At 43.8% G+C, this 26,069-nt stretch overlaps 1 protein-coding gene across 1 annotated transcript; it reads left to right on the forward strand.

The window, feature by feature from the left end:
• Positions 1–130: 130 nt before the first annotated feature.
• APCDD1L (APC down-regulated 1 like) lies at positions 131–25,838 on the forward strand. Its single transcript, XM_074969785.1, has 4 exons — positions 131–315; positions 18,574–18,748; positions 21,054–21,612; positions 24,555–25,838. The coding sequence occupies exons 1-4, from the start codon at positions 279–281 to the stop codon at positions 25,320–25,322; spliced, it is 1,539 nt and encodes a 512-aa protein (XP_074825886.1). The 5' UTR covers positions 131–278; the 3' UTR covers positions 25,323–25,838.
• Positions 25,839–26,069: the final 231 nt, after the last annotated feature.

Genomic DNA, 26,069 nt, shown 5'->3' on the forward strand with positions numbered 1-26,069 from the left:
TTAATGAGCCCCCTCGCCCCTCTGTCCCTCCTGGCGGGCGGCACGAAGGCAGAATAACCGCGGAGCTCCGGGGCAGCCTGTGCTGGGTCCCCCACTCTCCCCCCCCCCCACCTGGGCAGATGAACGTCTAAGGGCTCCTAGTAGCCCCACATGGCTCCGCGGCTTCCCCGCAGGGCCCCGCTCCACTGAGCATCGGAGCCAGCGACCTGCCCCGGCCAGCCAGCGGGCTCCGTTCCTCCTCTGCGCGCAGGTGGGAAGGAAGCCGGCTGGATACCACCATGGGCCAGTCCTGGTGCTTCATTGGGCTGCTGCTAGGTAGGTGACACTTCGGGGCCGTGCACCGGAGGGACCCGGGGACGGGTGGGTTCTGGAGAGCGGCGGCAGGGATGTGCCCCCCACCCCCCTAGATAGGGGCCTGCCAGCATCCTGGCTGGGTCCTTTTGGCCTTCAGCTTCCTCCCCGGCCCTCTCTGGGGGAGACCAAGTTCCTCTTTCCTCCCGCTTGATGCCCGAGCAGGGCGGCTGCGAGTTGGCACCAGAACCTCGGACCCGCGGCCAAGCCCTCCCCAGCCCCGGCATCTCAGCCAGGGGCCAGGCGAATCTGCCTTGTTTCAGGGCCCTGGGGGGCCCTTTCCTTCCCGCAAACCCAGCGGGCAGCGCTCCCCGGGGTCCGATCCGCGAGAGGGCTCAGAGCGCGGGGACCTTTGCTGCGCACGGGAAAGCGGCGCTCACCGGCCGGGACGTGCACCCAGGCCGGCGTCCTGTCCCCTTCCAGCTCCGGTCTTGTAACCGCTCGCCAGACACTCAATAAAAGAGCCGGGTTAATAGCGAGGAAGAGCCGGGGGACCGTCCAACCCCCTGAAGTGGCTGGTGATGGCGGGAGGGGACTCTTGGCTTTATTGGGGTCCCCCGATCTCCCCAGGCCTGTCTCGCTCTAAGAATGACCCGGGGATGGAGGGTTTCCATCCTTTGATTTGAATGGACTTTGCGATGCTTTTTAGAGCTATTTCCAGCGTTTCTTCGGCATGAAAGACAAGTGGTGGGGGCTGGAAATGCCTAAGTGGACCGGGACCCAGTACTGATCTGCTCAGGGATAGCTCGTGGAGGGGAGTCTTTCACCAAAGCTAACACAGAGACGAGAGGCAGCCTCTGGCTCCCACCCAAGGCTCCCTTACTGCTGCTGATCATCACCCCGCAGACCGCCTTTGCAACCGTCCCTCTAATGATCTTTCCTTCCCGCCCCAGACAGTGGAGCAAGGTAGGAGGCTGAGCCCCAGTGTGTAACTCTAGCAAGGGCTGGGAGACTTTTCCTGATGCTATTTTCAACGGCCAGGGCTGGAGTTCCAGGAAGAAGCTCAGAAGCACCTGGCTTGGAGGTGAAATACATCAGAAGTATCTCACTTCTCCGAGAGGAGACACATCGCTTTCCCCACTGACCTCTAGGGTAGCTCCTAGACACGCCGAGCCTGGCTGCCGGTATATTTGCGCCCCACCTTTAGAACTGGCCTCAACCGCCAGAGCTTCAGCAAGAGATGTCTTTGGATGCTCAGAGCTAGAGAACATAGACAGAAAAAAGAAGAAAAACAGCAGCACAGGGCTACATGATTCCCCATTAAAAAGAAGTGAGCCTGTGGGAGGGAAACTTTCTTTATCGCCCCTGCTTGGACAGCATGTTTCCCTGAAGAACACCAGGGAGACTCAGCTGAAACTGTTTGTCCATGTCCTGTGTGACCTCCTCAACAGATAAAAGGCAGAATAAAATATAGCATTGAAAGGAGAACGGGTGATCTTGAGGTTAAGGTGCTAGGCTGGGCCTGTTACAGACTTCCTCTCTGTGACTTAAGTTTCTTAAGTTTCTTCCTCTGAAAAATGGGGAGAAAAATATGACCTGCCTCTCAAGGGCGATTGGAGGCTCAGTTCATTCACGCTTGTCAAGTACTTTGAGCTCAATGGGTGAAAGGCAATATACAAGTTCAAAGCATTTAAAGCACTAAATACAGTCAGCAAGAACTCAACCCGGCCTTTTAAAATACTTAGTGGTGAGACGATCTGGTTTTGTGTGCCATCTGTCACAACTGCCTGATGGTGATGTTTAAAGGAATGCACCATCAGACCTTAATGTGTAAACAAGATTAAAGCTAACAGGGGACTGACCAATTGCCCATCCAGCTGTACCATCTCAGCTGAGCTTCGCAGCCTTCGAGTTTTGATCTGAGCTTTAGATTCAAACCAAACACATTTAATAAGATAACTGATAATGGTAAAAGGTGGATACAGAAAGATACCATTCTTACCCCACCTTGCCTGTGCCCAAACTCCAGAAACAAATGACTTTTGTCGCCCTCCTTACCAGTTTATAATCTGTAGCTCCAGTATTTAAAATTGATGGCAGCATTTTGCTGCTAGTGCAGAGGAACTGAAATTCATCAACGGTGCATCATTAAAAGATGATGCTCCAAAAAGCATGGATTGTACATAACTAAACCTTCACATCTCACAGAATATAAACTGGTAAGCAGGGACGGGCTGTATGCATTGTATTTTCGATGTCTGGCAGCCCTGTTTGTTTGGATAAAGAGGGTTATACAATAAATTAGCCCTTTCTAGCTGTTGATTTCTCAGTGTTGTTACCTTTGCAGTACATTTTAGGATTAGGAAGGTAGGGATTTTTAAAAATTATTATCAATATTTTGGGGATGTGCCTTAGCAAAGGGGTAAGGAAACCAAAGGGACTGTATAACAGCCTTGCATAGGTGCTTTCTAATTTCGAGGTTGATTTTCACAGAGGTTGTATATCATCCATGAAAACCTTGTTTTTATAAATGACATGTGCTATGTTGTGGGCAAATAGAGGAACCCACTGAAAGTAAAACCTCTTTCCAAACTTGGTTCTGCCAGATGCAGCCTCTTCTAGGACTGGATTCCAGCTTTGGTTTTCTCCATAGCAGTTTCTGGCTTTTGAAAATTTCCTTACTCAACAATTTGTGCTTGTGGGGAAAATATAGAAACCACAATATATTTTTTCATGTATGCTTTTTTTTTCTTTTTACATCTCAGCCCTATCTTTATCCATATCCATATACTTTGCAACATGGATACGCTATCATTATGGAAAGAGCAAACAGAGTCAAATCGCAGGATCATAGCACATGAGTTGTTGATTTTTTGGGTAGCTTTGAAATAAAGAGTAAAACACAAAACAACCCAGCAAACAGACAATACATTAGCAAGCAAACTTGGTCTATATTAAACATGTCCAGAAGGCAGTATTGTTACTTTGTCAGTAAAATATTGTATAAACTTGGTATTATCTTTTTATGGGATTCGCTTTCTAATCATATAATTGAACTCAACTGTTGATCTTATCTTAGTCCTGACCCCATAATTTTCAAACTTAAAAATAAACAGTGAAAGGCAAGAAGTTCTTTTATTTTAAAACTGGCTAGGTTCTAAACCATTTAAGAGAAGCTACCCATGGAAAATATCGGTGCGGTGTATTGGAATGTAAAAACTTTAATGAAAGTTTAGACAGAAATTGAGCAAGCCTCTTATGCTCTTACGTTTCCAAGAATGAGTGGTTCTTTGGTGAAGGAGGATCGGAAATCAGAGTCAGTTACTTAACTCAAAGAAAGGAGATTGGTTTCTATTATTAGTTATTATTCTCTGGGCCCCCTCCTTACCTTCAGTATTATACAAAAGAGATACCCAGCTCTGGGCCCCATTGAAGTCAATGAGTGACCTTCCATTGACTTTAATTAGTTTAGGATCTGGCCTGAGTTGTCTATCTATATATTTTAAGAGTGCATTTCTGCTCTTATAGAAGTCAATAGAAGTTTTGTCACTGATATCAGTGGGAGAAAGATTGGGGCCTAATTTAGATTAAACTATGAGAAATTGCACAAGGATTTAAGCCAGCAGTGTTCAAAATAGAATGACTGAAGTGGGGGAACTCTTGTAACGGGCACCACGGATCTGAGCAGGGGAACTGAACAAAGGAAATATATGGGAAAGGAAGAATGCATATCTCAACCTGCCAAGCCCCAAATGTGGGATGCAACATGTCACAAAGACCCTGAATGAGGACACTACAAGTGTTCTTGCAAGAAACTTAAAATGCTGCTGGATTCATTCTTTTAAAGTAAATAACTTTTTTCATAGGCCCAGCTTCATGATCCTGTATTTCTGATGTAAACAATGTTCAAGAGTAAAAGTGAGTAGGTAACTTTTTGACTCAATTAAGTGACATCAGCGAAATGAGGGACACTGCAGAGCTCTGGAAGAATAAGTTCTGCAGAACAGGTCCAGTTGGTTCCCTGATTAACTCCTCCCTTTAACTCTTTCTTTCATATGTATTTTTAACCAATCTCACCCAACCTTTCGATTTTATCAGCACAAAGATTTTTTACACTAACAGATATGCCAGGTCATACAGCTTCTGGTAGAAAACATTTGCAGGCACTTAGCTCTAGTGTACTTTTGCTCACTTTGAGTATTGGTACTAATAAAGCTATGTCCTGCCATGGAAACATGCAAAACATCCACTGCCAATAGACGTCATATTCTGTCATCCGTCAATTCCCCAAACAACCACTGAAGATTCACTCACAACTCTCACTGAAATAACTTTAAGCACTGAACTCTTGGCCCCTCTGAAGTGAAAGGCAAAACGTACACTGAGCCAGGACTTCACCCTGTATCTTGGGATCAGTTCACACCAAAAACTCCCACTGGCATCAGTGGAATTCACCTCAGCTCTCACATTGAAGTCCATGAGATATGGGTGCAGATCACTGGCAGGTTATGGCTTTAAAGAGTTTTTATTTCCCCTCTTGAAACAAAACACGATACTTTGTTTTCCATGTTTTTCATAGAATTTTTCAATTAGGCCACCTGGAAAAGGCCAATGAAAATATAGATGACAGCAGAAATTTGTGTCAAGAAAGTCCTAAACTTTGTTAATTTCAAGTAGTGCAAGTCCTCTTATTAGATTATGCAGCATGTAGGTTGAACGTCAGCTTTAATTTCAGCATCTGTCGGCAGCATTTAAGAGAACTGGAATGCATCAAAAGTTGGCTAATGTTGACAGGCAAAACAGTAGACTGAAATTTCAAACTATCTAGAAACCACACCCAGACCCCGAAAAACACATGTTAAAAACAACTCTAATTCTATGCTTTAACTGAACGAGCAACCATTTTCTGTGGTCACTCGTGACTGAGTTAAAGATGTTCCCTTGTGTCTTTATTTTGGTATGTGTTACTGGTCTGGTGGCATGTATCAGTTTACTACCTTACTGTGGAATCTCTTTGAGACAACTTCCACCATCAAACCAGCTAAAGTTCCGCAACTGGGTGGCTCACATTTTTCTTTAGGGATAGTCTCCAGCTTTTCATGGGTCTCCACCCTGCAGGCCTCACTCATGGAGCCATGGTGGAAAGACCTGTATCCTTTTGAAATAATTCTGTTTGTTCCTATTATTCATCTCTCTAGTATTGTAATGCCTGGGAGCCTCAGTCATGGACCTGGACCCCATTGTGCTAGGCGTTGTACACACACAGAACAAAAAGATGGTCCATGCCCCACAGAGCTCACAATCTATGTTCCTATAGTCTGATTTCCAAAGGCATTTAGGTGCCTAATGGGATTTTCAAGAGCGCCTAAACAGATTTGGCATCTGATCCCCATTAGGTGCCAATCTGAATCTTTAGGCACCTAAATACCTTTCAGAATCTGATCCCCCGATTCCTATGATTCCAGTTTCATAGAACCAGACTGTGGACCCCTTGCTCCAACTTGTGAGCCATTACTTACACAGGCAGTTCCCTTGAAGACAATAGGGTTACTCAGGTGATTGTGAACTCCTGGGAGCAAGGCCCATAGCAGTCTGAGATGCAGAGGCCTGTTAGAATATCCAGGCCTTTTCCCTGCCAAACCCAGCTTATTCCCTATTGTAGACTCACCAATGCTTTGTGCAGCCTACTCTAAAATATGCCAAAGGAATGGGTTGCAATAGCTTAATAGATTTCAATGTCAAGACATTTATCCCACTGTTCAGGCTACATTTTTCCTTTCTTAATTCCCTCCCAACAGAACCTCTCTATTCACCCGAAGGAATTCATCCCCTTCCTGGGTGTTTTTAGCCTCTGAATATTTATAGACTCATCATACCCATACCCACAGCCACTTGTACTGAGCTCTCTTAATCTTTCATCGCATCTCAATCCCTCCCACCCCCTAATCGTTTTTGTTGCTCTGCTCTCAGCTCCCGCCAATGCCCTTTGCATTGAGCAAATGCTATAGTTACGTTAATATTATATGGTAGGTGGTCCCTTGTGCTCAGGATCCACATAAGTGATTTAGACATTTGAAATGAGGTTGGCATTTCATAGCCAAGCTGTCATCTGATTACCAGTTCTGCTCTTCAAAGCTCTCAAAAATATGCTTAGGAATCACTATTAAACAGGGCCAGGATGGCCACTAATAAAGCATCTCCGGGGAGAGGTGCCATGGGATCTGCCAATGCATAGACATTCTATACACTTGAAGTGACAGAGTGCCATTCATTTCAAAAAGGTGGGTCTTGTGTTCTGCTGAGTTTCCATCTCTTCTAACTGAAGGAAGATAGGTGCGATTTGGTAAAAAAATATGGATTCCAATGAAGGTTTCTCTTTTATCTAGTCATAATTACAGCACTGGAGTAGTGCCCCATCGTGTGTGTGTGTGTGTGTGTTTGTGTGTGTGTGTATTAACCAGAATGTTGGCACCCAAATCCCACCAGCTAGGCATGCAGGAGAGTGGAGATGGGTCTAAGTAACTCAACCCATGTAACTAAAAGCAAACCTGCACCCTCACTAGTACTCCAGGGGAAAAAACCTTGAGTTTCTTAGTTATTTCCTTGTGTTGGGCATTTCTCATAGATTTATCAATGCCAAACTTTTACAGCAAGGTAGGTCAGAGTTTGACATAGCTCACAAAGCAGCACTGCTGCCTCCGTCCACTGGCTTTCTTCAGACCTTGCTGAGACTAAACTCGGAGCAAATCAGTTCTCTCGTCTATTCTTATGTCTCCTAATTAACCCTCCTTGCTCCATACTGTTATGCAGGTACATGCAATTATCAGGCATTACCACAAGGGGAGCTCTGTGTATATGTTCTTAGCCCACAGCAGGAAAAATTATTTCAAGCACACTTGTCCATTATACTTAGGGCCCTACCAAATTCGCGGCCATGAAAAACACGTCACGGACCATGAAATCTGGTCTCCCCCTGTGAAATCTGGCCTTTTGCGTGTTTTTACCCTATACTGTGCAGATTTCTTGGGGGAAACCAGCGTTTCTCAAATTGGGGGTCTTGACCCAAAAGGGAGTTGCGGGGAGTGGGTGGGTCACAAGGTTATTTTGGGGGGGGTCATGGTATTGCCACGCTTACTTCTGCACTGCCTTCAGAGCCGGATGGCTGGAGAGCGGCGGCTGTTGGCCGGGTGCCCAGCTCTGAAGGCAGCGCCCCGCCAGCAGCAGCAGCAGAGAAGTAAGCGTGGCAATACCATACCATGCCAGCCTTTACTTCTGTGCTGCTGCCTTAGGGCCCAGCTCCGCAGGCATCAGTGCAGACGTAAGGGTGGCAATACTCTGCCTTCAGAGCTGGGCTCCCGGCCAGCAGACGCCACTCTCCAGCTGCCTCGCTCTGAAGGCAGCGCCGTCACCAGCAGCAGCATAGAAGTAAGGGTAGCAGTAATCTTGCGACCCCTCTTACAGCTCCTTTCTGGGTCAGGACCCCTACAATTACAACACTGTGAACTTTCAGATTTAAATAGCTGAACTCATGACTTTTATGATTTTAAAAATCCTATGACCATGAAATTGACCAAAATGGACCGTGAATTTTGTAGGGTCCTAATTATACTGGAAGCACCCCAGCTACGCTGGCCTCTGTGGATTGGGCAAGGGCATCACGAAATACATGTTGGCATTGACCTAACCACAATGGCTAAACCTACGAAGGACCATATTCCCAGATGGTATTGCTCAGAGGTTCCCTTGTTTGACTTTTTGTCTCTAGTTTCTGGGTCCACATAATATTTTGGTTAAAAAAAAAAATTAGTAGAGCAGTTCCACCTGGGCCACAGCCAATCAGGAAAATAAGTTATTTGCCCGGTGTTTCAAATATATTTATATATAAAAAAGAATAAAACTTGTGTAATTAAAATACAGTGGATGCGGATAAGTATAAAATTCTTTGATTAAAGCATGCTGAGGTCTCTCAGTGAAATGTGCTCTCTGCCACTAGTACAGAACTTTATTAGAATATCTCTATGGCCCTCTGAAGTGGATTCTGCGTATGCCCCTTGCTTTGTATACTGTATTTTGGTACAGAATCCTCTGTATTTGTTTCCTCCTGTGAATCCCTTTATTCTCAAAACTGACTTCATCATGGACTGGGTCTTTTTCTATCAGTTTCATGTTAAAGCATTCAGAGTGAGTGTTTCCTGAGTAAGGCCCTGATCCTGCACCATTAAAGGCAATGGGAGCTTTGCTATTGAGTTCAATGAGTGCAGGAGCAAGAGTAACCCCATTTATACATTGTGTTAGGCCCTGTTTTTTTCTCTCTTGGTAAACTACCAGAGAAGGCATTTTAAATATAGGTAATCAGATTTAACGTGGTCAACACTAAAGAAGACCCTGAAGGTACAGGAGAGAGTGTCTCCTTCACTCCCTTCACTTCCACCCTCTCTAGTCCAAATACCATCTGTCTTGTCTGACGTGCTTTTTCCTGTTTTCTGTTTCAAATGTGCAGGCCAAATCCTGCCAGCCTAACTCAGGCAGAATTCCCACTGAAGGCTTGTGGGATTGAACAGTGAGCTCAGCAGGAATAGAGACTGAGGATGTCTGTGGATGTTCTAACTTTTATCTTGTTTATCTTGACTCAGTAGGGTCTGGCATATTTTAGAAGGAAAAGCTGTACTGTAACACCAGCATCTCTGTAGAAATGAGTCAGTTCACCAGTGTATTAATCTAAATGACACACAAAGTTACAAAAGAATAGGGCCAAATTCTGTCTTCACTTATACCTAGGTTGAAGTCAATATGGTGTCCAGGTAGACAGGGAGGGTAGATCAGGCCCATAGTCGTATTCATACTTTTTTATAATTGTACCTTTTGACTGAAGTAAAATAATTTGAGGTTGGTATGTAAAACAGAAGCAAATATTGATCAAAACATTACAAATACAACGGGCCCTATATCCTACTTGGAAACATTTGGTTTGTTTGATTGCTTAGAAAACAGCTGAAAGAAATATATTGTAAATTCTTTTTTTTCAATCTTTACATTGCTTTTTACTGCTGGAATGACATCACACTGCCAGGCAGCCAGTCATAGTTATCTGAAGCTATGTGATGGATTTCCTAGAGCACCTGCTTTCATAGGATGGTATCTCTGGTAATAACAAATCCTTTTCCATGATTAACATAAGAATGGCTATGCTGGGTCAGACCAAAGGTCCATCTAGCCCAGTATCCTGTCTTCTGACAATGGCTGGTGCCGGATGCCTCAGAGGGAATGAACAGAACAGGGCAGTCATTGAGTGATCCATCCCCTGTCGTCCAGTCCCACCAGTTTCAGGCAGTTGGAGGTTTAGGGACACCCAGAACATGGGATTGCATCCCTGACCATCTTAGCTAAAAGCCATTGATGGACCTACGTGACTTATCTAATTCTTTTTTGAGCCCAGTTATACTTTTGGCCTTCACATCCCCTGGCAATGAGTTCCACGGGTTGATTGTGTGTTGTATGAACAAATACTTCCTTATGTTTGTTTAAATCTGCTGGCTATTAATTTCATCGGGTGACCCCTGGTTCTTGTGTTATATGAAGGGGTAAACCACACTTTCTTTTTCACTTTCTTCACACCATTCATGATTTTATAGACCACTATCATATCTCCTCTTAATCATCTCTTTTCTAAACTGAACAATCCCAGACTTTTTAATCTCTCCTCATATGGAAGCTGTTCCATACCCCTAATTATTCTTGTTAATCTTCTCTGTACTTTTTCCAATTCTAATGTTTTGAGATGGGCAAACAGAACTGCACACAGTATTCAAGGTATGGGTATACTATGGATTTATATAGTGGCATTATGATATTTTCTATTCCTTTCTTAATTCTTCCTAATATTGTTAGATTATTTGGACAGCCTCTATACACTGAGAAGATGTTTTTAGAGAACTATCCATGATGACTCTAAGATCTCTTTCTTGAATGGAAACAGCTAGTTTAGACCCCATTATTTTGTATGTATTTATTTGGGATTATGTTTTCCAATGCACATTATTTTGCATTTATCAACATTTAATTTCATCTGCCGTTTTCTTGCCCAGTCCCCAGTTTTTTGAGATTCCTTTGTAACTCTTTGCAGGAAGCTTTGGACTTCAATAACGTGAGTAATTATATATATATAATTTTATATCATCTGCAAAGTTATATAGAACTGGCATCCTGGCAAACGATTTCCTCCTCCAACTTACTAGACCACACTCTGATCTCAAGTCAAGAAAGCATCACTAATCAGGACGGGTGCTTAAGCACATGCTTAACTTCAAGTGCATGCTTATGTCACATTGAAGCCAATAGGACTTAAGTGTGTCTTCAAGTGCTTTCCTGAGGTGGAACCTCTGTTTGCAGACATAGAAAATGCAAAATAGTGCTCAGATTCATTGTATTATAGTTAATTTTTCTAACTGATTTTAATACATAATATAGGTCTTCCCCACAAAATTGTGCTCTTGGGAAATTCTTTATTTTGAGCATATTAAAAAGACCACTAACTTAATCTCAACCCAAATTCAAGAGAAATTGATTTGGTAAACTACAAACATTTAGAAGAATGGTCATTCTTTTAGCAGCTGACCCAAAATCCATTCTGCATGCTTTCTCAGGGGAGAAGAATGGCAGAGGAATGCTTTGTTAATAATGTCTGTGTGGAAAAGTGTAATTCACTTATGCAGAATACATTTGTATGTTTCTTAGCCATAGTTTTGTTCCAGTCTGAACATTCCTTGCCAAATATCAAAGGTTTTGTGTCATTCTTAAATAAAGAGCTATTTAATTCCCCATGACTGTAGGCACTGATCTTATCCATGCGAATGGGTGACTTAGTGAAACATTAGAATTATAAATGGAAATAACAACTTTGGCCATAGGAAGCAACAGCATGAGCAATCTAGCCCTGGAGAAAAGTTGATCTGCAGTGCCTGATTTTGTTGCAAGCTGTAATGTGGGCAATTTCTTCTCTCTTTATTGATAAGAAACAAAGATGCATGACTAAACTCAACTTTTCTTCCAAAGTCAATTTGCTTGGTAGAACACAAGCAGAATTTGCTTCCAACAAGGCATATTAGGCTATTTCTCTCCTGGTTTTTTTTAAATTATTATTTATTTAAAAGCTGAGAAGTGGATCTGAATCAGTGTAGCAGACCAACCAGACCAGGTGGAAGAGAGATATATGCAGCATAACCTCTCATGAGATGGGTTCTAGCTTAGAGGTCCAAACTTGCAGCTCTCAAAATCTTCTCTTAATTTTAACTGGAATTTAGCTTGATTAAGGATGGCAGGATCTGCCGCTTCATGAGTTCATACTATGCCCCTGATTTTTAAAAAGCTGCACATGCAAATGTGTGTGCAAAACATCTACCTAATTTGTACATGTACATTTGGTTACTGCAAGGGCAAATGACTAAGGGCCTGAGCCAACTCCCGTCGACAACGATAGGCATTAGATCAGGCCCCACTTCTGGTAATTGGCATTCACAATTGCTTGATCTAGATGTGCAATCATTATAATTGTACACATAATTGGCTCCATTATTTGGGGGCCAAGGACTGGTACTTTGGATGTGGCACAGGTAGCTGTCACTTAGCAGAGAGCTGGAAAAACATACTATGGTGCCTAGCTACTACAGTGATAGGTCCTTTGGAAATTCCTATGGTTAACAGATATGGATGGATGGGCAATGAGTACATAGCAGGGGTCACAGTGAGGGATTCTCCCTTTAGGGACTGCTTTTGCCCTGTAGATCAAGTGTGATACCGTTCCTTCTCCCCTGTTTGAACCTTCTCTCCTGCGCCCCCTTAAACCAAAGTATATGCGGATTCACTGAAGTGTCTGTTTTGGGGTAGAAAACGGAACTGTTCTGACAACCCTTGGCAGTCACCTGAATGAGAGGAGGACAGGTGAGTGATAGGACATTACGGTGCTCTTATTTAGAGTAGAAATGATCTCAGGTAGAAATGAGTAAGTAGAAAGTAGAGTAAATGAGTAGAGTAGAAATGAGCTCAAGCTACAGAATTCAGACCTGGATCTGAACTCTTCCAACTTTGGGGGTGTTTGGTTCAGAGCATTCAAGACATAGAATCACAGAAATGTTCGGCTGGAAGGGACCTCAAGAGGTCATCAAGTCCAGGCCCCTGCACAGAGACAACCTAGCCCATTCCTGACAGGTTTTGTTTAACATATTCTTAAAAACCTTTAGTGATGGGGATTTCACAATGTCCTTTGGTAGCTTATCCCAGTACTTAACTATCCTTATAGTTAGAAAGTTTTCTCTAATATCTAACCTAAATCTCCCTTGCTGCTCATTAAGCTGATTACTTCTTGTCCTACCTTCAATGGTCCTGGAGCACAATTGATCACAGTCTTCTCTATAACAGCCCTTAACACATTTGAAGACTCTTATTGGGTATCCCTTCAGCCTTCTTTTCTCAAAACTAAACATGCCCAGTTTTTTAACCTTTCCTCATAGGTCAGGTTTTCTAAACCCTTTATCACTTTTGTTGCTCTTTTCTGGACTCTCTTCAATTTGTCCCCATCTTTCTTAAAGTATGGTGTCCACAAGTGGACACACTACTCCATCTGAGGCTTCACCAGTGCCAAGCAGAACAGGACAATTACCTCCTGTGTCTTACATACAACACTTGTGTTAATACATGCCAAAATTATACTAGTCTTTTTCACAACTGAATCACATTCTTTGCTCCACATTTACAAGACCAAAATTTGTCCCTTTAACTCAAGTACCTCTGGTCAAATCAAAATATTTCACTGTATGCTGCAGAATAATTAATATATTTTGAAATGTAGATAAATTCAGATTCTTGTCTCACTGAAGGATGTCAGAGCTACAAAAGGATCTGTCAAAACTGGGTGACTGGGCAACAAAATGGCAGACGAAATTCACTGTCGATAAATGCAAAGTAATGCACATTGGAAAACATAATCCCAACTATACTTATAAAATGATGGGGTCTAAATTAGCTGTTACCACTCAAGAAAGAGATCTCGGAGTCATTGTGGAAAGTTCTCTGAAAACATCCACTCAATGTGCAGCAGCAGTCAAAAAAGGGAACAGAATGTTGGGAATCGTTAAGAAAGGGATAGATAAGACAGAAAATATCATATTGCCTCTGTGTAAATCTATGGTACACCCACATCTTGAATACTGCGTGCAGATGTGGTCGCCCCATCTCAAAAAAGATATATTGGAATTGGAAAAGGTTCAGAAAAGGGCAACAGAAATGATTAGAGGTATGGAACAGCTTCTGTATGAGGAGAGATTAATAAGATTGGGACTTCTCAGCTTGGAAAAGAAACAACTAAGGGGGGGATATGATTGAGGTCTATAAAATCATGACTGGTGCGGAGAAAATAAGTAAGGAAGTGTTATTTACTCCTTCTCATAACACAAGAACTAGGGGCCACCAAATGAAATTAATAGGCAGCAGGTTTAAAACAAACAAAAGGAAGTATTTCTTCACACAATGCACAATCAACGTGTGGAACTCCTTTCCAGAGGATGTTGTGAAGGCCAAGACTATAACAGGGTTCAAAATGAACTAGATAAATTCATGGAGGATAGATCCATCAATGGCTATTAGCCAGGATGGGCAGGGATGGTGTCCCTAGTCTCTGTTTGCCAGAAGCTGGGAATGGGCGACAGGGGATGGATCACTTGATTATTACCCGTTCTGTTCATTCCCTCTGGGGCACCTGGCATTGGCCACTGTCTGAAGACAGGATACTGGGCTAGATGGATCTTTGGTCTGACCAGGTATGTCCGTTCTTATGTTCACTTTGCCAACATCTGTTATTAGGCTTCATGACACCGCTGTGCATGGAATCTTGCCCATTTGCATAAAATGAGACCCAGGAGTAAGTAATTTGCCTGGGAATGCAAAGAAAATCCATGGCAGAGTTGGGACTAGAAGTCGCAGGCCTGCCTCTTAGGCTCCTTTCACCATAAAACATGCCGTTTTAATATGGAGTCAATTTCAGCTAATCATGTAGTGGATGCTAATGTTTCAAAATTAAAAGACTAACCAATTGGACTGGGTTTTGCCACTCAAACCAATCCCTTTATTGTTGAAGAAATTGTACACATACCAGATCAAAGATGGGAAAGGCTAGTGCAAGCCATAGAGTGGGGATGTAGCAGCCCCATTGCTGAACATAAAGGGCTTTAAAAATTAGAAAAACAGCATATCAATGAGCCTGCTGCAAGAAAGACCCCAGAGCGCTCATAAAATCTCTTTCCAGCTAGTCCCAGTACTTTGGTACTTAAAGCAGGAACAGAAAACCCGAGGCCCTGTTCCACTTGCCTTTCGGCAGGCTGGCTTCTGAATCTGATGTCTTTCCTGTTTAGCTGGACTCTATTCCCTTCAGGCCCCTCATAGTGCTTTCAGCACCCACAGTCTCAAAGCCATCCAAGCACATTTCCTAGGGCTCCGTTGCAGTGATGTTTAAGATCCAATGAGCTTTTCCTAGAGCAAATGGCAGTTTTACAGCAAGGTGACTGAACTTGTAGACAGAATAACAGACCCTGGGTGGGGAGGCCTCACTTCCCCGGGTGTTCAGAAGACTTGGCATTGCAAACCCCTTGCCACTTGACTTGATCTAGGATTCATATGCTGAGCAGTGGCAAAGCTTGGCACTGAAGAATGAGCACTGAAGCTGTTTCATTAGGGATTTATACCTCAGATGAGACTAAGGGTTTTTTGGAGTGGGGGAGGTCTATTAATGCCCTGCCATAGGCCAGATCCTCAGCTGGTGTAAATTGGCACTGTTCTATTGAAATCAATGGAGCTAAGGCTCTGGCCCATCGTGTTTACATTTGTTTTATACACTGAGTGACTGTGCCGTGGAATTTTCACTTATAATCTTGCAGAACATCCCATGTCTTTCTGTGCTGGCTTTATTGGAAAACACCTTCCTAATGAGAAAATTTAAGGCCTTATTCCATTCCACAAGCCAGGCTCAGATCCCTGATCGTTTGAGCTGTCCCTTCAGTGATACACAGTTGGATGATTTAGTTTCTCTTCCCAAATTAAGGGCCCTGTTGTACCCACCCCAAAACAAAACAAAAACAGTTTAAGCAGAACTCCCCACTGAAGTCAATGGAGAGTTCTGCTTGTTTTAAAAAATATATATATATATCAGTGGCACTTTGCTGGCAAAAAGAGGAACAATTGCTTTTTTGTGTGTGACATACATGTAACGGGTCAGACTGTGGCCCCTTAGATCTGTGTATGGGTTGGAGTGTTCTCCAGGCATAATTCCCCTCCTACAGACAGAAGGAATGTTCCAATCTCACTATTTCCTCCTTTCAGAGTCCTATCCCAGACGTCTGGAGTCCCCATGAGGTTGGGTGAGCCACAGGTTGGTTGGGTGAGCCACCAGAGGTCACAGCCAAAGCTGGGCTACAGGCCCCCTATAAGGATGGCTCTGGCTTCTACTAGGTTTGAGGGCTGCTTTTTTTCCCACCAAAGATTGGGGTGGGGTAAACCCTGCCCCTCTGAGGTGATGATGAAGTAATCTGCAGAAGGGAAACCTCACAAAAAAAAGGCCCCTCCTACAGCTTTTAGGAAGGGACAACTTGATGCTTAAATTATAGTAAAACCAGTTCAAATGTTTGGCCTTGGCCAACGTCCGGCAAATCTTGCTCTGTAGATACTTGCTCAGAAGATATATATATATATATATTAAACTGTCTCCTCAGCTTTCTTTGATAGGAGAGAGAGCAACCTCTGTCATCTGCATCAGTCATTGAATGAAATCTTCTAGCGTGCTGCTAGGTTATAGAATTATATTATATAAAATATTAAAAATATTAAATTATATTAAAAGTTTATATTTAAGTTTATGTTTAACATATTAAAAATAAAATATTAAATGATAGAACAGAGCTAGAGTGAGCCAGCCCCCAGTGGGCCAATAAAACGAATACAGCCCAGTGCAAGTCTGCAGGGACACCTAAGCCAGGGACATAATTTTGCTAGATAGATCAATATTAGCCAGGGGTTCAAGTGTTTTAATTAGAAGGCATATCATTTATTCAAAGTAGGCCGAATCCTGGAGGTTCTCATTTAGGTCTTACTCAGGCAAACTGCCAATGGCTCCAGCAGGAGTTTTGCCTGAGCAAAGAGTGAATAAACATCCAAAGAAAGTCTTCAGGATTTAGCTGAGTGTTCACACATTCCCTAAGCCAGTAACATCCGTTGTTATGGGAAATGAGGTAAGTGACAGAGTTACTGTCCTTATGGTGGGCGACAGGAGAGGCTAATGTTCCCATGTTGTAATTCCCTGGTTCAGTGGCTGTCTCAACAATAGATTAAAAACTGAGAAAGGACAAAGAGCTCTCAGTCATATTTGAAAATTTCAGCTGTGAGCTGAGTGGATTCAGAGGAATCTCCAACAACAAATAAAATAAAATTATTCACGAGTACTAACGAACTAGTGGCCTTAGTTACAATCATTTGGTTTCTATGTTTGAACTAGTTCTTCTTGAGGTCTGTGAACAGAGCTTAGTCAGTGAATATTCAGGCTGTGTGAATTAAAACATGAAGTGAATGGGAACTGTGGGTGCTGAGCACCTTGCAGGATCAGATCTCAGGTGCTAGCAGATCTCTCTCAGCCTTTCTAATGTCGGTCTTTTGCTTTTCTGCACACACATAGTTTGAGCCGTGAGGTCTGATCATGGATCAGAATAGGGCCCCATCCAGACAAGTTGTAACAACAGGATTTCACTCTCTCATAAAGCCAGCGTCCAGACTGAGCACTGGAGCAACCGACCGTGCTTCAGTGTTGTGCAAAAAGAAAAACTAATCTGCAGCAATACAATATGCGATTATGATGGCCGTGCTTTTGTGAATGAGGTCTTCTCTGTACTGCTGATGCATTCAGCAGGCTTGCTGTCTAAGCTAATCAGGATGCAGCGAATGAGTGATGGGGCACAGAGAACACTTTTGCACCAACCTCTGTCAGGCAAAATGACTAAGCCTGCTGCGTAATGGCAATAATGGCTTCCGATTTACAATTAAACTCCTCAGCTTTGCCCCTGCATTCAGTTCTGATAAGTGTCTTGGCATTTGTCTCGAGCTGATGCAGATCATTACTGGTGACAGTGTTCTTCTCTGCTGCCATTTTCTCTGAGTAGGACTCCTGCAGCTACAACAAAACATTGGGAGAGACCAGAACTGTGTATGAATCCCATGCCTGTGTTGTGGCTCCTCTCTACCCCAGAGCTGGCTACATTTCAGTGGTGATTAAAGCAATTCCTGTGTAAGTGGCATATTAGGATCTTTTGAGGTGAAAGATACGGCCTTCACTTTGTCTTATTATTTGTCTGCATTTGTAAACTCCCTCCACGTTGTTACTTTAACTAAAATGTGTCTGCCTAAAAGGGTTAAATCCACAAGAAAGATGTAAGGATTTCGCTTCCTAGGAAGAGTGGGTTAAAATTAGTCCCAAACTCAGAAAAAAAAGTACCTAGGTACAACAAAAACATGCAGTAAAATGTCCCTTAAAACACTACACAGTTTAAACACAGCTGTGCAAGGTTCTTTGGCAATGTGCTATGTATCTTAGAGAGAAAATATAGCGTCATTATTAAAGTACATTTTAATGAACACTAAAGTCACTCATGTAATGGACAGAGTATGAGCCAACTTGTGGGCATTTTTAAGGTACTTGTGTTGCCCCCTTCCCAAAATAATACTGTTGCTTGTTGGGCCCTTGAGACTGCAGAGCACAGAGATTGCTTTGTTCTCTGAATGTATCTTATTTATCTGATCAAGAGCCATAAAGAAATTGACTTTTTTGACTTAAGCGGCTTTCTCATGGTTTCATCTGAACTCACAGGGGAATAATAAATGCATGAACTGATAATGCTGGGGATCATGAAATAGCTGTGAAAGGCTGGATACTACCAGGGCTTTTCAAGCTGTCTATGTGATGATCACTGCACTTGAAACGACCAACTCCACCTGCAGCTCTAGGACAGGAGAAACAATCCCTTTCTGGCAGAGTTACAGGACTGGATCTAAACCTCCCTGTCCAGAAACTTAGCAAAAGGACCAAATAGTGCACCAGAAAGGCCTGGTGTGACCCACTGAAGAGGAATTCCTGGAACAGGCAGGTCCCATCTGGTCTTAAAAAAAAAAAATCTTTAGTCAGACTAACCCATTTAATTGAAAAGTGCAGGAGCGACTGCATCTGTGTTCTGAAAGCATCTGTCTTCTTTTAAGCCTATGCATCTGGAAAGAAGCTATGGGACGTGCCTGCCTCTCAGGCTCAGCAGCACAGCACTGGAAAACTGCTCTGGGAGCCACAGTGCCAGTACCAACTGCGCCACCTACAGGACAGCGCTAGAATTTCAGCTCTTCTGCCTCCCCGGCTGGAAGGTCATTGGATTTCTACGGGGTAAGGATCCCAGCAGCCCAAAGGAGTTTGCAGATTGCACGTCTTGCCTCCTTGCTAGACTCTGCCGACAGGGTGAGGTCACCTTCCTAAATAGCATCGTCACGGTGCACTGATGGGCACACACTGTTAGACTAGTGTGTGCCTGCTGTTAATGATTTTCCTTTATGGGGAAAGGGTCATGTATTGTTTGTGGCTGGAAGAAGGCCCCAAATTAAAGAGCTGAATATCCTTTAATTTTGGGGTGGTTCAAAATGCACTCCCAGAGCTACCGTTTGCAGATGGCCCCTTAATTTGGTAACGGACTGAATCAAAATCCTTGATATTATCAGTTTGGGATGTGCTCTAAATCCAGATGGAAATACTCCCTCTAGGATTTCCTCCATTTCTCTCTTAATTTGTCATGTCTGCCATACCACAGTTGCAGATGTTGCCCCATCAATGCCCTCTGGGCTGAGGGAACACACAAATACACAGGCTGAGGTTTGAAAACACAGCAGCACATCTTTAAAACACCCCGCGGCCTACACGTCATTTACAATGTCCTTATGTGAACGGACTTTGGCAAAGTCATGGTTCTGACTACCTCTGGGGAGCTATTGTTATTTGGCAGCTTCTGCTGTACACAGTGGAACAGGCTCCAGTGCGCCTCTCACGACGACCAGGAGATGAACAGTGGGTCATTAACTCAGGTGCAGCAAAAGGGAGAGAAAATAAGGGATTTTCAATTTAAGATCTCACAGGAAGCATGCTAGTTTACTTCACAAAAATTCCACTAGCAAATTCATGAGAAACAGACACATTTACAGGCAAAGGGGCATCTAACTGAAATTACCACTCCTAAATCCTAGCCCAGGCCAAACTGCTAAACTAAGCTTCTGAGACTGGGCTGAGTTCTGGGGATTGGCATAAACTCCTGAATTATTAACCTCCCAGGCCAAAGCAAGCCCCTGAGCTGCAGCAAACTTCCACATGCAAGTGAGCTTCTGAGTAGTGCTACACATCCAGCCTGCAGTAAGCACCTGAACTCGATAGTAAACATCCCCCCCAACACCTCACAGCTAGAAAAAGGCTTGTAAATAGAATGAGCTCCCAACTGGAGTGAGAGCACAGCCAGAGAGACCAACTTTATAGTCTCTTAGCCCCACCCCTGATTGGTTTTGGCTAATCAGCCCCCTCCACCTGACCCAAAATGGAGTCTCACAATCAGCATTAACCCTGCATCCTCTTCCAGCATGTCAAAATGCCATGGTCTCGGTGGTTTATCCTAACAAGGGGAAGGAAAAGGAGAAGCACCCATCCCTGCAATGTGCATTCTGATGTAGGGTTCTCAGTATTACTAACCCCAAGTGTTCAAAAATCAGGAGGCAGGCTCCAAACGAGCGTGAGATTCTCAATAATAACAAAGGCTTTTTTTTTAATTTGCCTTCTGGTATTTAAGCCTTGAAGGTTCATGTTTTCAAGCTTTTCTCAGCAGCCATAAGGGTAGACACTTTTTTTTTTTTAAATGAAGGGTAGGCTTCTCATGCAATCACATGATGCCAGGAGCTGGGGGCTGAAAGAATAACACCAAATATCCTGAGAAAATCTTGAGAGTTGGCAACCATGGGTCTGACTTTCCTGTCTCTAGATGGGACTCCGTAAGGAACTTTAATACAAGCAGTGTATGCTACCTGTTGAACCCCATTCACAAACCTCCCCGCTGGACCTCCACCATTGCTGTGGTGGACAATTCCATCACAGTACCTTGTGATGATGGACGTGGGGTGAGACTCTTATGCGGTCACTTATTGGCAAGTCTCTGGCATTCACATGGCACTGAGTTGCCCCATTTCTTTGTGCCACCTAACGGAGGAAACACTACTTGATCATTTGTGAAACCATTCTATTCAACGCCACTTGGGTGAGGGTAGGGTGGAATGAATTGAGACTCTCCCCTCCCCTTAGTCTTATGGCAATATGCTTTGGGGATAGGATGGGGTAATGCTCCACAGACCAAGTTCTTCTATGCAAGGAAACTCTGATTTGTTAGTGGGTATATTTTTTTAATACTTCTTTGCTGGGGATGCAGTGAAATGAAGTCACCATTGCAGGAATAATTGTGTCACTGGGGTGAAATGAGGGGAAGGCCCTTCAGGTCAATGGGGAAGGGAGCAGTGCAAAGGTGAGACCCTCGCATCATGGGGACAAAAGAAGTTAATGCCCCATTAATTTCTCTGTAGAAAGAGTCAGGTAGGAATTCAAACCCCAGCTCTTCCACTCTAAACATGATTAAGGATTCTACCACCTGTCTCTTCTCTGTCCTTAGCTGTGAGGTACGTCCGGGACCGGAATTCCTCACCAGATCCTACCTGTTTTACTCCAACCGCTTGTTCAAGGCCTATCAGTTCTACTACTGGGACCCCTCCTGCCGCCATCCATCCCACTCCTTGGTCATCAAAGGCAAGCTCAGGCTGCGCCAGGCCTCCTGGATCACCCAAGGGGCAACTGAGGCAGACTACCACCTGCACAAAGTGGGTATTGTTTTCCACAGCCAGAGGGCCATGCAGGAGATTTCTGCCCGGATCAATCAGACATCAGGAGGGGGCTGCAGTGGATTCTTTCCACCTGGACGGTCCTGGGCTCCCGGAGTCCTCTACGAGGTGCTGAGTGCCAAGGAGGGGCGGGATTGCACCACAGCCCTGGGCTTTGCCATGCACGAACTCAGTCTGGTGCGGGTGGAGAAGCATTACGAGCCCCTGCTGCAAACTCAGCCGAGTGGCAGCAGGACGGTGGAGGAGCTGTACCTAGGGGACATTCACACCAAGTGGTCTGAGAGGCTCCATTATCGACCAACGGGGTATCAACGCCCTTTGCAGAGTGCTGTGGTAAGAACATCGCTGGCTCCTGGGCCACGTTAAAAAATGGAAGCCCAGCTTCCCCGGTGTCCCCTGTTTTTCAATGCATGTCTGTCTGCAGCCTGTATAAAGAGAGGTTCTTAAATTATTTACCCCACCTGCAATAGGTCACCTCAGTATTATAATGATACAGACAGAGTTGATGGGGAGAGAGCCTGGCTTAGAAAAGACAAAATTGTGTCTTGTGCAAAGTGCTGGTTGGGGGGGGGGGGGGGGGGAAGGGGAGCCTAACCGCAAACGTAGGTGCTCAGTTGTATGCGAATCTGGCTCTTCCCCTTACTAAGCATGTGGCCTTGAAGCCTGGACTAAGCAGTAATGAAAACATAATATAGGGAACAGTCCTCCTTGGCTGGGGCATGGAGCGAATAGATTTTCTTTACCCGCTATGTTTTCACTAGAAATGCTGACTCAGATCCTGGCCTGAGGTTAAATCCCACATCGTTATAAGCTCTGTGTGCTGTTATTTGTCTTGCAGCCCTCATCTTATTTCTTTGTCCTGTCCTTTAGGTTGAAAGAGGAAAACAAGCATCTTCCATTAAATCATTATTCCAGAATATAATGCCATTAGAAGGGGATATTGCCCTGAATACAACTGTTATCCTACAGAAATCACTTTACTTCAACATAAATAATATTATACGTTATTTTTATTTTTTGCCAGTAGGTTGCTTTATTTCCAGGGAAAGAAAAAGGTATTATTTATCTAACTCATAACTAAATGTGACTGAGCAGCGAGATAGGGCAAAAAAGCCACTTATGAACATTCCCAGCTGGAACAGGACTAACTCATATGAACTGCTTCATGTGGGGGGAGGTTTCCACCCTTGTGATACTGCAACAACTGGAATTTAAGAGAGAAAAAGAAAAAAAGAAAATGACAAGCCTCCAAGTAACATGCTTGGATAAAGCTGGGTGTTATCTTGGGCCAAGACCATGTACATGAGCTAAACCAGACAGTAAACAAACATTTTTAAATGTTAACTTAAAACCAAACCTAAGATACTGAAATTCACTCTCTAAATATAGTGCTGTAATTAATCTGCAAACAGCTCTCCCCAGCACATGATGTCACACTTGGGGATAATTAGAAGCTCCAATACATTAGAAATAATTTCATGTGACTGGTTTAAACAAGTAAGATTGTTGGCTTCACAATATTAATTTTGTTGGACGCAGCCTTCTCTTTTAATTAACTAACAGGCAACATTAGCCTGCACTAGCAAGAGATTTATAAAACTTTGCTGATGTCATGACCTGCAGGTCTCAAATCCAGGTCCAGGAGATGCCTGAGGTGGGTGTTAAATCACGTGCCAACCCTTCACCTGACACTTCACTATTACCAGCTAGAATCAGGACTCCTTGAAGCCTAACTCAGCTGGAAGACTCTACCCTAAGCCCTGATTAGTGGAACACCAGCACACCTGATTGGCTTGCTCCCCCTACTTAAGACAGAAGGAGGAGCAGGAAGTCTGTACAAGTGGGATGTACCCTGTTTTGGACTGCTCCCCCAGTGCTATCTATGCCTGTCTTCTGATCTCCTGGTTTCCTGACCTCTGGCTTGTCTACTGACCCTGCACTCCTGGTTCCTGACCTGACCTCCTGGTTCTGAACCCTGGCTAGTGTGGGAACCTGGCCCTTGTCTTATGCTGACCAGTAGGCCTGGCTACCTACATCCTGGTCCTGACAGCTAGGAGCTATTTTTTAACCTATGGGGAAATACTACTCTAACTTCCTTAAATCTATAACTGTTTTAAAGAAATCCACTCTCCTGAAATTACCTCCATTATCAAAGAATTTCCTGTCTACAGGGAATATATATATTTGCCAACTTCTGGGATTATTTAGCAATAATGGACTGTGGACTGTCAGCACTCATTAGCGTGACAGTAGCAGTAAAGCAAGCTGAAAATGACTACAGTAGACTACAATCAACATGCATGTAAATTACCCACCCTATTGAGTTATTTAATCTTGTTCCATGCGAACGGTTAGATTAGTTAGAATTTCAGAAAATGATCAAATGTTATAATACTTATTTTTTAAAAAAGTCTCTACGTACTGACACTTTTCCATATGAAATATAGGAAAAGGTTTCAACTTTGCACAAAGCTCCTATAGAATTAGATTGGACACAGGATTGGTTTGACATAGAGCTTTGAGCAATGCTCAGGCATCCTGGGGCTCCTTCAAAATTAAACACATATTGGTTGGATCCACGTTTTTCATAGAGTTTAAGGTCAGAAGGTGTTTTGATACTGGGTTTCATGGACTCTTCTAGGAGATGGCAGCACCATTTCTTAGCCCTCCTTCTGAGGGTCTCAGCTGTGCTTTGGCTTTTCTGGCACCATCTGAATGGATATAAAAATGTACAGGCCTATTTGACAACTCTCAGCAGCACCAGAGACTGCCTCAATAACCTTAACTAGTGGCATTTTCTTTAGGTCCAGGTCTTGTCTAAGTTTTCACTAGGCACATGGTGTTGTGAGAGCAAAACCTCAGCATTTGTGCCCTGATCCTAACCTCTCAAATAGTCACAAATCTTGTAGTGAAAAAACCAGGGCATTCCAAAAGCGTATCCCTTGTCCTGCTTGCAGCGCTCCTCTTGGACCAACTGCTGCCCTGTGGTGCATGGCACACAGCTCCCACTGGCCTTCGAGAAGAGCCAGGTGCTCATCTCCAAAGACAGAATTTGGCCCTTCCTGTTTTTCCCTAGAATAGCAGGGGATCTAGGCAGCCTTTTATCTTACTAAACTGCTTGGACCCATTGGGCCAAATTCATCCCTGATGCAGCCTCCTGGACCTCAATGAAGTTGCACCAGGGATGGAGATTGGCCTGTTGTTGTTTAAATACTTTGAATGGGGGTTTGCATGTAATATTTTTCATTTACTTTTTATTTGTTTGCCTCCAACAGCATCACGTGCATCCTTGCCCTGCTTGTGGGATTATATACAGATCTGATGAACACCATCCACCTATCTTACCAGCTAAAGCTGAGCTGCCGATGCAGTTAAGTGGCAGGTGGGTGAGTGCTCATTGTGAAGTCCGGCCAGCTGTGCTTTTTCTTACCAGGTACTTCATATTTCATGGCACCAATCGCACCTGGGAAGGGTACTATTATCACTACTCTGACCCACTCTGCAAGCAGCCTACTTTTATCATCTATGCATCTGGGCACTACACCAAGGGCATCCCATCCTCCATAGTGAGAGGAGGTACAGAGCTGGCATTTAAAGTGACCTGTGCTCGAGTTACAGCAATGGATCAGGTAACAGTGACTATGCTAAACTCCTCAGAGCCAGGGACCTGCGGGGAGACCGGCTCCTGGAGTGCCGGGATTGAGCAGGATATAACGCTGACCAATGGGTGTCTGGCTTTGGGTATCAAGCTGCCCCACACAGAATATGAACTCTTTAAAATGGAGCAAGACATGAAAGATCGCAGCTTGCTGTTCATCGGCGAAAGGCCCACAGACGGATCCAGCCCTGACAGACCTGAGAAGCGGCCCACCTCATACCAAGCACCTCTTATTCAGTGTGCCGGGGCTACTGGGGTCTTTTCTAAACACATCAGTCCAAGCTACCTAGGAAAAGAGGATAATAACGGGAATGAAGCACTAAAACCTTTGCCTGTGACCTTTTTATTGTCACTTATGGCAATGCAGTTTTTAAGATGGGACTAGATGAGTCCAGCTGTTTGCTCAGGTGCAGCACAGAATTCAGACACGGGGTGCTAAGACAATTTTATATCCTCTTTAGATAAGCACATCTGGAATCAGTTTGCTTAGATTCTGTACACATTAAAAACAAAATGGACAAAACGAGGGTTTCCCTGCATAACATGCCTGATTATGTACGATGTGTACTGTGCGTATATTTCCTAATTGACATTCATTGGGCATAAATCTAACGTAGTGACATGGACACGTTGCAAATTGTCAGGTAATTTAGCAATACTAAAAAGATGTGTTAAATTAGAACTGCTGATTCTAGCCTGCAGCATTGCTAGGATATAATTGAGGGCTCCAGTCACACAAAAGTCCAGTTTCCAAAGCTTTGAGGGCTCATTCTCTCAAACTGATTCTCCCCCGCCCCTCACTTACTGCTCCTGTAAATTCATTTAGCTGGCTTTGGCAAGGGATCTGGATCAATCACAGAAACTCATACCATACAAAGAAAAGGAGTACTTGTGGCACCTTAGAGACTAACAAATTTATTTGAGCATAAGCTTTTGTGAGCTACAGCTCACTTCATCGGATGCATTCAGTGGCACTGAATGCATCCAATGAAGTGAGCTGTAGCTCACAAAAGCTTATGCTCAAATAAATTTGTTAGTCTCTAAGGTGCCACAAGTACTCTTTTTCTTTTTGTGAACACAGACTAACATGGCTGCTTCTCTGAAACCTGTCATACCATACACACACACTCTC

Source organism: Natator depressus, chromosome 13, assembly GCF_965152275.1.
Source record: "Natator depressus isolate rNatDep1 chromosome 13, rNatDep2.hap1, whole genome shotgun sequence".
Taxonomy (NCBI): Eukaryota; Metazoa; Chordata; order Testudines; family Cheloniidae; genus Natator; species Natator depressus.

Bases quoted from the DNA above. Each gene is read 5' to 3' on its own strand.
- APCDD1L (XM_074969785.1), top strand. From the start codon at position 279: ATGGGCCAGTCCTGGTGCTTCATTGGGCTGCTGCTAG. The intron at 316-18,573 runs GTAGGTGACACT...TCTTCTTTTAAG, and splicing joins CTTCATTGGGCTGCTGCTAG to CCTATGCATCTGGAAAGAAG. The intron at 21,613-24,554 runs GTAAGAACATCG...TGCCTCCAACAG, and splicing joins GCCCTTTGCAGAGTGCTGTG to CATCACGTGCATCCTTGCCC.